The 14,586-nt window shown below is 36.8% G+C and overlaps 2 protein-coding genes across 2 annotated transcripts; both read left to right on the plus strand.

Moving 5' to 3' along the window:
• The first annotated feature begins 2,220 nt into the window (after positions 1 to 2,220).
• On the plus strand, positions 2,221 to 6,641 carry hsp90aa1.1 (heat shock protein 90, alpha (cytosolic), class A member 1, tandem duplicate 1). Its single transcript, XM_060866344.1, has 11 exons — positions 2,221 to 2,421; positions 3,360 to 3,512; positions 3,633 to 3,999; positions 4,167 to 4,300; positions 4,410 to 4,709; positions 4,808 to 4,973; positions 5,074 to 5,264; positions 5,350 to 5,497; positions 5,587 to 5,855; positions 5,956 to 6,289; positions 6,403 to 6,641. The coding sequence occupies exons 2-11, from the start codon at positions 3,360 to 3,362 to the stop codon at positions 6,510 to 6,512; spliced, it is 2,172 nt and encodes a 723-aa protein (XP_060722327.1). The 5' UTR covers positions 2,221 to 2,421; the 3' UTR covers positions 6,513 to 6,641.
• A 228-nt stretch (positions 6,642 to 6,869) lies between these two features.
• hsp90aa1.2 (heat shock protein 90, alpha (cytosolic), class A member 1, tandem duplicate 2) lies at positions 6,870 to 12,803 on the plus strand. The gene is made up of 11 exons (XM_060866345.1): positions 6,870 to 7,024; positions 8,440 to 8,589; positions 8,727 to 9,093; positions 9,328 to 9,461; positions 9,593 to 9,907; positions 10,026 to 10,191; positions 10,382 to 10,572; positions 11,020 to 11,167; positions 11,260 to 11,528; positions 11,618 to 11,951; positions 12,062 to 12,803. The coding sequence occupies exons 2-11, from the start codon at positions 8,440 to 8,442 to the stop codon at positions 12,169 to 12,171; spliced, it is 2,184 nt and encodes a 727-aa protein (XP_060722328.1). The 5' UTR covers positions 6,870 to 7,024; the 3' UTR covers positions 12,172 to 12,803.
• Positions 12,804 to 14,586: the final 1,783 nt, after the last annotated feature.

The raw sequence follows: 14,586 nt of genomic DNA on the forward strand, positions 1-14,586 counted from the left end.
AATGCATTTAATGCATCAAAAAATGGTTTAATATTACTGAATGACTTACTGAGATGTATGTTGTATATTATTGCTGCTTTTTTTCTTATGCCTACTCTTAAGGTGTATTGCTGCCATCTGCTGTGCACATTTGTATTTTTCATGGATAATGAATCCTACAGGATCACAATCTTTCCCGAGTCCCAGAGATGGACAACTGAACATAACCTTAATGGTTCTGGGTCGTAAGACCTCTGTTTATTTTATTTGTGTATGTGTATGTGTCAACAACATCACAGAGGCTATACAGCAAAAAGGATGCACAGTTAACACAAATGTATAAGGCAGTTAAACACAAAGCCAGGCATTGTGAACATCTTTGTAAAAACATCTGCTTTTTCACAATGCTTAAGCTTTTTTTTTTTCTTGACCAATAATATTAGGTGCCAGTGAGCAAAAGTTCAGATTAGTGTTAGTGTGTTTGACTTCAGTGGATAGCCCTTTTAAGACTGTCCTAATTAACCTGATCCATGCTGTATTAGTAATCTTTGACTTCTTGTAAATAATTTATTAATAATATATATGACCTGAACTGTATTCTTATTTACAGTACTACATCATATGCATTTATGCAACATAGGTATAAAATATTAGTTATTGGAAGAAAAAAAATCAATCATCTCATGCTGTTAAATTAAACTATCTAGGATTAAAATGTCTGGATTTTGTTTACATACAATCCCCCTTCCACTTCGAGTGCCTGCTGGTCAGCGCATGCGCATTTGATACAATAAACTTTTCTGGCTAATATGTGTAATTTTTTGACTACTTCGTTATCTGTATCTATATGTCATGCTATTTTAAACAACGATTTTCTACATCAAATACACTACCTGTACCGTCAGTGTAAAATCTTTGTTTTTTTTGTGTGTGTGTTTGTTTGTTTGTTTGTTTTGTTTTTCTTTGCTCTCACGTGCGCCTACAGTCGCGGTTGTTTACTGCATATTCCCAGACAGAGATAATTAAGACACGCACTATATACACCATATAATACCGAAGGTTCTGGCAATGAGCCGTATTGCTGAAATAAAATAGAAGTTCTGGAAACGCCTGTGTCTTAGTTTACGTAAGGAGTCCTTTGGCAAAGTCATACTGCGCATGCGTGAACTCTAGAAATCTCTCCATTGAACCACCTGTTCTCAAACTTGCACCATTCTTCTTGAACCTTAAGCCATAACATGTAGCATGGTTAATTCTTTAGTAACAGCAGTTATTACAGTCTTTTATTCCTCAATTTTTCAATTATGATCTTTCAAAATAACCCACCCGTAGAAAATATCACATGTAGTAACATTTAATGTTATAAAGCCACATGTTCCTGTCACACTTTCATTATAACAGCTATAATCATTAGCTATAAACATTCAGAGATAACAGCTGCATTCATTCCCTCACCTTTTTTTATCCCTTTGTCTTTTTTTTTTTTTTGAAGTAAAAAAATCAGCTCAGCATGTTACAGAGAATTCACAATCCATGTTAGAATGAACACATTGCTATAAATCTTGTAGACAGAACTTCTGACTGAGCCATGCTGTTATTGAACATTATTCTGAATGCTAGTTATAATACATTCTGTATTATACCATAGATGTGGTGTTTGATATAATTTATCTGATATAATGTAAAACTTCTATCGGCTATTATTTTTAACTATAATTAAAAATATAGATATATTTTTTCTTGTCAATATATACATCTTAAACAAATTGAATAATTCAAAGTTCTCAAAGTGTATGTTTGTGTATGTGAACGAGAGAGAGAGAGAGAGAGAGAGAGAGAGAGAGAGAGAGATCTATTTAATTGTAGAAAAACATCATTTTGCATTTCACTAAATTCTGTTGTTCAAAGGCCTCATCTGTCTTGTGTAGAGGAAAAAGGTCCTTGCTAAATGCTTTCTCGTTGTTGGCCCAAAGAATAAATATAGTAAAAAGACTGATTTTTAAAAACGTATTAAACAAGATTGACGTAGCAATTTAGCCAATAATGTGGTCACGAAGTAAGCTCTGCCTACAGCTGTGTCCCTCACAGGTCCATGTGCCACCAACTGTCATGAAAGTGCTTGCTGTGACTGACAGACACCCCCTGCAACTGCTTGACCCTAAATGGACACATGGTGTATGGACAGAGACCTCCCTCACACCTAAACCATTCAGTGCCTTCACTATCTACTACGGGGGTATAACTTCTGGAACTTTCGGGATGGGAGTTTCGAGAAACATTTCCGCGGTGTATAAAAAGACCAAAGCGGGCCTCCAGACTTGCAGATAGCACTCAAGAGAGAGCACAGAAAAGACAAGACACTAGAAGATACGCTACAAGCCGAGTGTACCTCCATACTCAAGAGGGTTCATATACCAAATCATATAGAAGACATTTACAAAGGTAAGAAGCTAAAGCAAGCTAAACTACAGTCCTCTGCATGTGTTTTAAGGTTATTTCATTAATGATCTATAGACCATTTTTAGATTTATCATAATCAAGAATGTATCAGATAATCAATTTAAATGATGTGGTTAGATTTGAATTCATTGAAATTTAAAGATTCAATATTGTAGTTAATATTTAACAGATTTCAGGTATTTTCTTATTTATTGTACTGAAAAAGACTTGTAAAAGACTTGAATTGTAGACTTTGGTATTAATAGAATGCTTTGTATTTTGGAATGCAATGGTGATGCAGTGTTTCTAACATATAATTAGAAACTTGTAATAATTAAATGGCTAAGGTCAGTCAGAGAGCACATGGCAGGGACCGTATGGCAAGATGGCTGCCTGACAGCTGCATCCAGTGTTGAAAAACTATAAAATGTGGATAAGACAAAATAGATGGATTGAATTACGGCATCTAGTAAATACATTTTGACACAAATGGTAGGTAATTCACATAATTTATAACTTTATTGCTGTTTAAGGAACTTTAGACACTTATCCTATATTCATAGGTGTTACATGCAAGTTGGTGTCAGATTTCTAGAGGAAATGTAACAGCTGCTTCTTTATTCCTCATTATCCTCTTCCTTCAACTTCTTTAAATAGAAATTTTATTTAAAGAAATGTTCAAATTTTTTTTATTTCATTTAAAAAGAACAATAACTATTGTAAACATGTTAAAATATTTTAGAAACAACATTTTATGTAATTATGAAATAATGAGGTAACTGAAATAGGTGAAAGCTATTTTTGAAACATATCTTCATAATAAAAGATGTCAAACAGAAATAATGTAAAACAATAACTGAATTACATGTTTGGTAGATTTTTAATAGTGATATATATTGTACATAATTTTATTGTTAGAATTGTTTCATGTATTACCATAGATGCCTGAGAAAGCTGCCCAACCCATGATGGAGGAGGATGTAGAGACTTTTGCCTTTCAGGCAGAAATTGCTCAGCTGATGTCACTGATCATCAATACCTTCTATTCTAACAAGGAAATCTTCCTCAGGGAACTTATCTCTAACTCCTCTGATGTAGGTTTAACACATACCAAACTTCAGATAAATGGTAGATGAAACAGATTAAATTTATTGGGGCACTTGACTGATTGTCTGAATTGATTGCAATTCTTTTGGGTTGTTTCATATTTACAGGCTTTGGACAAGATCAGATATGAGAGCTTGACAGATCCAAGCAAACTTGATACCTGCAAGGACCTGAAGATTGAAATCATTCCTGACCAGAAGGATCGTTCTCTGACCATCATTGACACTGGCATCGGTATGACCAAGGCTGATCTCATCAACAACCTGGGAACCATCGCCAAGTCTGGAACCAAGGCATTCATGGAGGCCCTGCAGGCTGGAGCTGACATCTCTATGATTGGCCAGTTTGGTGTGGGTTTCTACTCAGCCTACCTGGTAGCTGAGAAAGTCACAGTCATCACCAAACACAATGATGATGAGCAGTATATCTGGGAGTCAGCAGCAGGGGGTTCCTTTACAGTTAAGCCTGATAATGGTATGGCTTCATAAAATGTCACATAGTGTGTATATATATGTATATATATATATATATATATATATATATATATATATATATATATATATATATATATATAAACTCTGCAATGTAGAAACAAGAAACATTTCATTAAATTATATGTGATTTTTAAAACAAATTTATAGGCGAGCCTCTCGGCCGTGGCACAAAGGTGATTCTTCATTTGAAGGAGGACCAGTCAGAATACACTGAGGAGAAACGTATCAAGGAAGTTGTTAAGAAGCACTCTCAGTTCATTGGCTACCCAATCACTCTCTACGTAAGTGCTTCTTCATACTATAATGGTGTACTTTTGTTAGTACGTTTGTGTCCCTCCATTCACATTTCAGATGGATTTAATGCTGATCATTCGAATTATCCTTTGGTAGATTGAGAAGCAGAGAGAAAAGGAAGTTGATCTAGAAGAAGGAGAGAAGGAAGAGGAGGTTCCAGTTGGTGATGACAAAGATAAGCCAAAAATTGAGGATGTAGGATCTGATGAGGATGAAGACAGCAAAGATGGCAAAAACAAAAGGAAGAAGAAGGTCAAGGAAAAGTACATTGATGCTCAAGAGCTGAACAAGACCAAGCCTATCTGGACCCGTAACCCGGATGATATCACCAACGAGGAATATGGAGAGTTCTACAAAAGCCTTACTAATGACTGGGAAGATCACCTTGCAGTCAAGGTGATATAAGTTAATATAAATAAAAAACAAGGAATATTATCGGGTGTATTCTTTATATTGTTAGTGATGGTTTGATCAATTCTTGGTATTTTATATAGCACTTTTCAGTAGAGGGCCAACTGGAGTTCCGTGCTTTGCTTTTTGTCCCAAGAAGAGCAGCTTTTGACCTTTTCGAGAACAGGAAGAAGAAAAACAACATTAAGCTCTATGTGCGCAGAGTCTTCATTATGGATAACTGTGAAGAGCTAATGCCTGAATATCTTAGTAAGTGTGCCAATATATCATTTGTCATTTTGTCACAATCAGCATGAAATAACTGTAAGGTGATAACACAGAACATTTAATGACTTAACATTTTAATTAGATTTTATGAAGGGTGTGGTGGACTCTGAGGATCTGCCACTAAACATTTCAAGAGAGATGCTACAACAGAGCAAGATCCTTAAAGTCATCCGAAAGAACCTGGTCAAGAAATGTCTTGAGCTCTTCACTGAAATCTGTGAGGACAAAGACAACTACAAGAAGTTTTATGAGCAGTTCTCCAAAAATATCAAGGTAGATTTACATTAAATTTATGTTTGGAAGAGTTTAACACATAGAACACATTTATGAAATTACAACTTTTTCTATTCTATTTCAGCTCGGTATCCATGAAGATTCTCAGAACCGCAAAAAACTCTCAGAGTTTCTGCGTTACTACACGTCCAACTCTGCAGATGAAATGGTGTCTCTCAAGGACTATGTCTCTCGCATGAAGGAAAACCAGAATCACATCTACTACATCACTGGTTAGTATCATATGTTTATTTATATATAATACATAAACACTGTATCAGAAGTATAACTTATTTAAAAGATATTTTCCCACTTGCCTAAGGTGAGACAAAGGAACAAGTGGCCAATTCTGCCTTTGTGGAACGCCTGCGCAAAGCTGGCTTGGAGGTGATCTACATGATTGAGCCCATTGATGAGTACTGTGTTCAGCAGCTAAAGGAATATGATGGCAAAACCCTGGTGTCAGTGACCAAGGAGGGTCTGGAGCTCCCCGAGGATGAAGAGGAAAAGAAGAAGCAGGAAGAGCTTAAGGCCAAATTTGAGAACCTTTGCAAAATCATGAAGGACATATTAGATAAAAAGATAGAAAAGGTTAAAAAAAACAAAAAAAAACAATGTGATTTCATGTCATTCAAATATAGTGTTCATTATTCAGTTTTTCTCATGATAGATCTTTTTCCCTCCTAACAAGGTTGTTGTATCCAATCGCCTGGTTGCCTCCCCCTGCTGCATTGTGACCAGTACATATGGCTGGACAGCCAACATGGAGAGGATCATGAAGTCTCAGGCACTGAGGGACAACGCCACCATGGGCTACATGACAGCGAAAAAGCACCTGGAGATCAATCCCCTGCACCCAATTGTTGAGACCCTTAGAGAGAAGGCAGAGGCTGACAAGAATGACAAGGCTGTGAAAGACCTTGTGATTCTGCTATTTGAGACTGCCTTGCTGTCTTCTGGATTCACCCTAGAGGACCCACAGACACACGCTAACCGTATCTACAGGATGATCAAACTTGGTCTTGGTGAGTTATGACACTTGTTTAACAATATCCTTTAAAAAAATCCACAAACTGTAACAGTAACGATCAAATAAACAATATATTTTATTTAATATGCTCGTCATGATCTTTTAAAGGCATTGATGATGATGATTCGGCTGTGGAGGACATCGTCCAGCCAACTGAGGAGGACATGCCAGTTCTGGAGGGTGATGATGATGCATCCAGAATGGAAGAAGTTGACTGAGGTTTCGTAGCTCAAAAATATAAATGTATTTACCTGGAAACACACTCTTATGTCAATTGTTCTTTGTTATTTAACTTTGTTATTTTACTATTTTGTGCTTGTTTGACTTAGTCATTGAAAAATGTATTTTTTTCTGCTGTTTTTAATTTTAACCACTTTTTTTAAGAAACGTGGAACTGAATATTTCTAATAAAACATGTTTTATAAAGGAATAAAGTGGGTGTTTGGTATGAAATAATTCTTCATTTGAAACTAAGAAAAGAAACCGTTGGTTTTTTTTAAAAACGCCTGACTGACAGACTTTTAAAAACCCGCCTCGCGCACATAACGCCGCGAAGATTCGAGATGTTTCTCGACCGAGTCCGTTTCTCGAACACTCTGTGGAAGCGCTATATATAAAGCCGCCGCGCGCGCTGTTCCCTCATCATTGTACACGCGCGTCCGTAGAGACAGGCTTAAAGACGGTTGTTATAAAGTCTTTAGCTATTTCACGTTAAAAGACTCCAGTCGAGGTAAGTTGCTAAGATTACTGAGAATCCTGAGAAGAAAATAAAATAAAATATTAACTCGATTAACATTTGTACCTTGATGTTTTAACCATTTACCCATTTATAATGTTGTATTAAGTGACATATTTACACTAATAATAACATCAGTAAGACCTTTAATTCGACGTTAAACTATTAGCATGTAAATGCTGAGGTGATTTTACATGTAAATGTAGCGTTAGCTTCCTAGTTAGCTAACAGGTCTGGCAGTTGTTTTGCAATATCCTGTCATAATATCCTTTACCACAGGGTTATGAATGAAAAAAAAAACTGACTTTATCATCTGTCAAGAAATGGGACACAGGTCCTATGGGATGTCATTGTGCTAATGTTTTGCATTTATTGCATCTTAATGGAGGAAAGAACTGGGTAGAATCAGTATCAGAATCAGAATCGGGTTTATTGTCCAAGTGTGTTGACACACACAAAGAATTTGGTTCCAGCTGTTTGATGATAGTATTCATCATATATTATGTTTCAAAAGTGGTTTTTGATAGATTTCTTTCCTTTCATGGCTATAAAATGCAATTTAAGGAAAATAATAATCTCGAGGGATTAACAGAATACAGTTAATCTGATTATGCTGATTTAAGGTGTCTTGGTGTGTGTGTGTGTGTGTGTGTGTGTGTGTGTGTAGTTGGTTGTAGTCAGGTAGTCGTACTGTTTTTGATAGATTTCTTTCCTTTCATGGGTATAACATGCAGTTTTAGGAAAGACAATAATCTCGAGGGATTAACATAATACACAGTTAATCTGATTATGCTGATTTAAGGTGTCTTGTTGTGTATATATAGTTGGTCAAAGTCAGATAATTATTGTTGCTCAGATCCTGGTTCACCATGTGCTCGCTGCTGCTCATGGTGTTGTTGGCAGATGACGTGAGCCAGTGGAGCTTTCTAGAAGGCTGCAGTTAATCTCGGCATCCGGTTGGTGGCGCATGCGCACCGGTGCATCGCGTAATCATGTAGATTATTCCGGAAAATAATCCAATAATCGTTGGAATACTTAGCACTTCGAAATTAAAACCTTCACTGGACTCTCAGAGCTGTTTCTGTTTGCATTTACCAGTGAATAAACCATACGATCCATATGATTAAGCTGTTAAGTTCATAATGTAATAAGATTTATGGAAGAACAGAGATAAACTCATCTTAATCTGTACTCTATATTCATGCGCAAGAGATTTACAGCTGCATGATTTAGAAAATAGTGTATTGTGTTAAAATCTTGACGGACACATCGTCTTAAACTATATTACAAAATGCATAAAGGTTTTAATCCGTGATGAACAGTAAATACATGTACAATACATAAATACCTGAGTATTGAACCTGGTTCAGTGGTGTGTTGCACCTCAACTGTTGTCCTGTCTTATACAGATGCCAGAAGAACATGACCAACCAATGGAGGAGGAGTCAGAGACTTTTGCCTTCCAGGCAGAAATTGCCCAGTTGATGTCTCTGATCATCAATACCTTCTACTCAAACAAAGAAGTCTTCCTCAGGGAGCTAATCTCTAACTCCTCAGATGTAAGCAATGAGCCAAATATCATCATGTCATAAAATGTATAAATATAAGTTACATACAACTGAGAAGTATGTAGATATAGGTGAAATTATATATTTCGACAAAGTTATTTATTGTGCCTTTTTTTATGTTAATTTAGGCATTGGACAAAATTCGATACGAAAGTCTGACTGACCCAAGTAAGCTAGATTCTGGGAAAGACCTGAAGATTGAAATCATTCCAAACAAAGAGGATCGTACACTGACCATCATTGACACTGGCATCGGTATGACCAAGGCTGATCTCATCAACAACCTGGGAACAATCGCCAAGTCTGGAACCAAGGCGTTCATGGAGGCTCTGCAGGCCGGAGCTGACATCTCTATGATTGGTCAGTTTGGTGTGGGTTTCTACTCAGCCTACCTGGTAGCTGAGAAAGTCACAGTCATCACCAAACACAATGATGATGAGCAGTATGCCTGGGAGTCATCTGCTGGTGGCTCATTCACAGTGAAAGTGGAAAACTGTAAGTATTTAACACCTTATCATAATTATACAGTATATATCAATTATTAACCGCATGTCCTATATCTGGGCTGAAAAACAGTAGTAGGATGTAATTTATAGAAACCTGAGGGTTCAAGGGGAATCGCTACATTTAGCATTTTGTGGTGCAGTAATAATGATATAATAAGATTATTGATGGTTGTATGATTAGTATGATTGTCACATTATTAAATCAATTGTCATGTCTCTATAGCTGAACCAATTAACCGTGGAACAAAAGTTATTCTGCATTTGAAAGAGGATCAGACAGAATACATTGATGTGAAGCGTATTAAGGAGATTGTGAAGAAGCACTCACAGTTCATTGGCTATCCAATCACATTATATGTAAGTAGCTGTTATAATTGACTAAGATTTTTACATTTCATTTGGGGTTTAATTGTACTGGCACTTCTTGTGTCCTGATATTTGAGTTTAGTAGTTTTGTGCTTACCCTTACTTACTTTAATTTTGTGAAGGTGGAGAAAGAACGTGACAAGGAGGTGAGTGATGATGAATGTGAGGAGGAAAAAGAGAAGGACAAAAGTGAGGAGGAAGGAGAGAAAGATGATGATAAGCCAGAGATTGAAGATGTTGGCTCTGATGAAGAAGACCATGACAAGAGCACAGATAAAAAGAAGAAGAAGACAATCAAGGAGAAGTATATTGACCAAGAAGAGCTCAATAAGACCAAGCCTTTGTGGACCCGCAACCCTGATGACATCACTAATGAGGAGTATGGAGAGTTCTACAAGAGCCTGACGAATGATTGGGAGGATCACCTTGCTGTTAAAGTGAGTCTATAAAACAGATCTTTACCATGAAAGGAGTATGCTGGTCATCAAACACAAGGGTGTTTGTTAAATGAATAATTGTTGGAACAGCACTAACTTCTACTTGATCTTCTTTTAGCATTTCTCGGTGGAAGGACAGCTGGAGTTCCGTGCCCTGCTCTTTGTACCCCGCAGAGCTCCTTTTGATCTTTTTGAGAATAAGAAAAAGAAGAACAACATTAAGCTTTATGTGCGCAGAGTCTTTATCATGGACAACTGTGATGAACTTATTCCAGAGTATCTCAGTAAGTGAATCAGTAATCTCTAATTGTATAAATGTACTATTAAATACCCCCAAAGCACCTTGGAGAAGTAGAAATAGGTGCACTTTTTGTTAAAAAATTAATTTGTAATTATTTTTATTAATAATTTAAAATTTTTTTATTTAATTATAATTTTTTTTTTAATTGCTATATTTGAATTACTTTCTTTCAGACTTCATCAAGGGTGTGGTAGACTCTGAGGATTTACCCTTGAACATCTCCAGAGAGATGCTGCAACAGAGTAAGATCCTCAAAGTCATCCGAAAGAACCTGGTGAAGAAGTGCCTTGAGCTCTTCACAGAACTTGCAGAGGACAAGGACAACTACAAGAAGTATTATGAACAGTTTTCCAAGAATATCAAGGTATTTTGCTAGGTTAATCAATTGGATTTCTTTTCTTACGATTGCTAAAATGTGAAACAATGAATTTGTTGATTTAAAATTGTACAGTATATGAAACTCTATAATCTGTGTTCTTTCATCCCTCTGTTATAAAGCACTGTAGAAATATTGTTTATTTACATGATTATGGCGTACCAGTTTCAAAGCATCAAAATATAAACTTTTTTATTGTGTAATAGAAAGATATCAGCTCTAAACCATTCTGCAATTGCTTATAACTAAATGGAGAAGGCTACCATATGCCCCACTCATTGCATGTCATCTGATTGCCATCTGTTTCCTGGTTTGAGCCTGTAAACCTGCCCAAAGCTGATTAGTGTTTGTGCACTCTTCTAATACGCAAAGTGCTTGTGGCATTTTTAAAACATCTAAACAATCCTTAATGTTTGTGTACCTTCTACCCAATAGCTTGGTATCCATGAGGACTCCCAGAATAGGAAAAAACTCTCTGAGCTGCTGCGTTACTACACCTCTGCCTCTGGGGATGAGATGGTGTCCCTTAAAGATTATGTCACCCGCATGAAGGACACTCAGAAGCAAATCTACTACATTACTGGTAAGAACTCTATCAGTAACTTTATAAATAAAATTTAGTTAGTTGGACTGTTTAGATCTTTATTTAAAATATTTGTATCAAATTTGTTGCAGGTGAGACCAAAGAACAGGTGGCCAACTCTGCCTTTGTGGAACGGCTGCGCAAAGCTGGCTTGGAGGTGATCTACATGATTGAGCCTATTGATGAATACTGTGTTCAGCAGCTGAAGGAATTTGAGGGAAAGAACCTGGTGTCGGTGACCAAGGAGGGTCTGGAGCTGCCCGAGGACGAAGAGGAAAAGAAGAAGCAAGAGGAGAAGAAGGCACGGTTTGAGAACCTGTGCAAGATCATGAAGGACATCCTTGAAAAGAAGGTTGAGAAGGTAATAAAAAAATTTTTCATATGGATTTTTAGAACTAAAATCAGTAGGCCTTTCTTGGCACATTCTCTGATTTTTTTTGTTCTTTCCAGGTCACTGTCTCCAATCGCCTGGTTGCCTCCCCCTGCTGCATTGTGACCAGTACATATGGCTGGACAGCCAACATGGAGAGGATCATGAAGGCCCAAGCTCTGAGGGACAACTCCACCATGGGCTACATGGCTGCCAAGAAGCACCTAGAGATCAATCCTGATCACCCTATTGTTGAAACCCTGCGGCAAAAAGCAGAAGCTGACAAGAATGACAAATCAGTAAAGGACCTGGTAATCTTGCTATTTGAGACTGCCCTGCTCTCTTCAGGCTTCACCCTTGATGATCCTCAGACACATTCAAACCGCATCTACAGAATGATCAAGCTGGGCTTGGGTAAGAGTACAGCACATGTCAAAAACACCAGTTTGTTTTCCAGAGAACAAGCAGATAATGGATATGTAGTGTATGGCCTCCTCAAGTTTCTGTTTTTGATCAATTTTTAGGCATTGATGAGGAGGACCTGTCAACCGAAGAGCCTAGTTCTGCTCCCACTGAGGACATGCCACCCTTGGAAGAGGATGATGACGCATCCCGCATGGAGGAGGTTGATTAAAACTGCTGTATATGTATTTCAGTTCATAATTCTGTAAATAGTACAGGTTGTAAATGGGTGGGCTCCTTGAGTTGTGCCTGGGTGACTGCAGTTGTGTAAGCAGTGACTGCCACCAGGAATAAAAAATAAAATGATGCATGTACTTATCAGTAAGACTGTATTTTTTATAAGTTTTCCAGATACAGTTTTTCTGCCACTGTTCTAAATTTAAAACTTTAGAACGGTGTTAGACTTACTCTGTGTCTGGAAACCTACATCTCAGTGTATGTACAATGACCTAGTGATGGTTACATGCAACACTCTAACACTTGGAATACCAAGTTATGTCAGAGACTGCTTCTTAGTTGTGCAGCTGTACCTGGCTAAGTGCCTGGGTGCTAATTGAGCCCACTTGGTATTGATTTTAGTTATTTATGTTCTTGTTCTTTCATGACCTTTCAAATCAGGATTGCTGTGTTAAGTGCGCCTGGTCCCTTTTTTCCCCAGTTATGATTTTTTTTGTATTTTGTGTGGTATATGCATTTTTGTCTTTATTTACATTTCACAAACCTTTATTTTGACAAGTGTAATAAACTTTCTCTGCTACTGTAAGTTTGCTGTTCAAATTTTAAAATAAATTTAAATTAAAATCATGAGTGGTTGATTCTTAAGTCCTGTGAAATCATGTAGATTTGTCTAACTGATGGAATTATTTAATACATTAAAATGATAAGTGCAGCTCACCTTCATGATAATACCATGTTTTATTGCTGTGCTAATAACTACAAAGTGGTGTCCATATGATGGTCCTTTTCCATTAATAGACAGAGTATGGTGGAGATTTAGTCTTGTGAGCCATACTAGTGGTGTACTCTGGGCAGAGCATCTGAGGCTGAGACTGGGGGTGCTACCTCATGCTGCCTAACAGATGGGCTACATTCAGTTCAGTGTATATATAACACAGTCTGCTGATGTGATATGTGGACGGGATTACAGAAGAAAATAAGGGCTGTTGGTATAAACCACATTGATGAACCTAATAAACTGGCAGCTGAGTTTATATCATAGATATATCACTAGATGTCGCCTTGTATACGCAGTACATTGGAACGAATGCATCAACTGAGCCGCCATCTTGGTACAGTGGACCCCCTCCTCTTAATGCATCAGCGTAAATGTAGGCAAAGACATAAAATCACCATAAATCGTCATGAATGCGATTTTCTAGTTTTTTTTTGGTTCCAAAGGTCAGGCATGTATTTATCATTAAGTCCAGAGTAAATTTAAGGTTTTGATATTTAAGATAATCTACTTTTTCACAATATAATGCATAGTGTTAGTATGTGTAAATTTATTACTTACATTCTTCCACTTTAGTAAACTTCAAATGAACAATCACTACTTACCTTATAACCTACTGCATGCAACACTGCTACAATGGTGTGACTATACATGTTCATTTAAACATTTAAAATGTATTGGTTTATTTTTATTGGTTTATATAGTATCCCTGCAACAACACAACCTTACACATTTTCTTCCTGACACGTTTGCTCTGCAGTTACAGAATATGAACCTTTGTGACATGGTGTTGTCTCAACTTATGAAAGTTACAGACAACCAGTGAAATTAAGCTAAAATGATGGTTGTCTATGCCATCTTGAGTCTCAACAGTGTGATCACAAAGACCAAATATGTCCTCAGAGCCTACTTCTGCTTTAGGTTCGGATTCAGATTATTTATTTAATACCATGTCAGCAATCAAAGCTATTTTCATGGCAAAAATTCAATTACGAAAACACAAATATAATATAAATACAATAAAAACAAAACAAATATAAACAGCAAGTAATGTTATACATTTTTTTTTTAATTAACATACGATAAAGAAAAATCCAAGTCCTTTTCAGGTATAATGTTATTAAATATGTCCTTAAGTGAAGTAACTTGATAAAAGAACATTTGTTAAGTCCAGGACAATCTAATAAAATATGTTTGACAGATAAGGGAATCTTACAGAACATACATAAAGTTGGGTCTTCACCTTTAAGCAAAAAAGCATGGGTCAATTTTTAATGTCCTTATTAAGAGCTTCGGAATCTACAAATATTGTCGGTTTTCCTAACTGTCAAAACTAATGGGTAACTAGCATGGATTAGCTGCGGTCGTTAACCAAGGACTAAAACAAACCAACAGAACCAGAAATATAATTTCCTAACGTTCAGTATCATAAAACACATTGTCACGTGTGAAATCTAATCCCTTGCTGTCTGGTTTTTAGATTTCTTTCGTTTGAACATCCAAACGCAACACAGAAGTCCGGCATCGTGCATGCATTTAAAGTACAAGTGCCCTGTACAAAGATGGCTGCGGTTTTGATGCATTTTTAGAACCCCGAGGCGACATCTATGGTATATATCTATGAGTTTATATACC

This window comes from Tachysurus vachellii, chromosome 3, assembly GCF_030014155.1.
Source record: "Tachysurus vachellii isolate PV-2020 chromosome 3, HZAU_Pvac_v1, whole genome shotgun sequence".
In the NCBI taxonomy this organism is placed as follows: domain Eukaryota; kingdom Metazoa; phylum Chordata; class Actinopteri; order Siluriformes; family Bagridae; genus Tachysurus; species Tachysurus vachellii.

What these genes read in the sequence shown, in the direction of transcription:
- hsp90aa1.1 (XM_060866344.1), top strand. Translation starts at nt 3,360, where the DNA reads ATGCCTGAGAAAGCTGCCCAACCCATGATGGAGGAGGATGTAGAGACT. An exon ending in GCTACCCAATCACTCTCTAC is followed by an intron (nt 4,301 to 4,409) that starts GTAAGTGCTTCT and finishes ATCCTTTGGTAG; the next exon opens with ATTGAGAAGCAGAGAGAAAA. An exon ending in AAGATCACCTTGCAGTCAAG is followed by an intron (nt 4,710 to 4,807) that starts GTGATATAAGTT and finishes TATTTTATATAG; the next exon opens with CACTTTTCAGTAGAGGGCCA.
- hsp90aa1.2 (XM_060866345.1), top strand. Translation starts at nt 8,440, where the DNA reads ATGCCAGAAGAACATGACCAACCAATGGAGGAGGAGTCAGAGACTTTT. An exon ending in TAATCTCTAACTCCTCAGAT is followed by an intron (nt 8,590 to 8,726) that starts GTAAGCAATGAG and finishes ATGTTAATTTAG; the next exon opens with GCATTGGACAAAATTCGATA. An exon ending in AGGATCACCTTGCTGTTAAA is followed by an intron (nt 9,908 to 10,025) that starts GTGAGTCTATAA and finishes ATCTTCTTTTAG; the next exon opens with CATTTCTCGGTGGAAGGACA.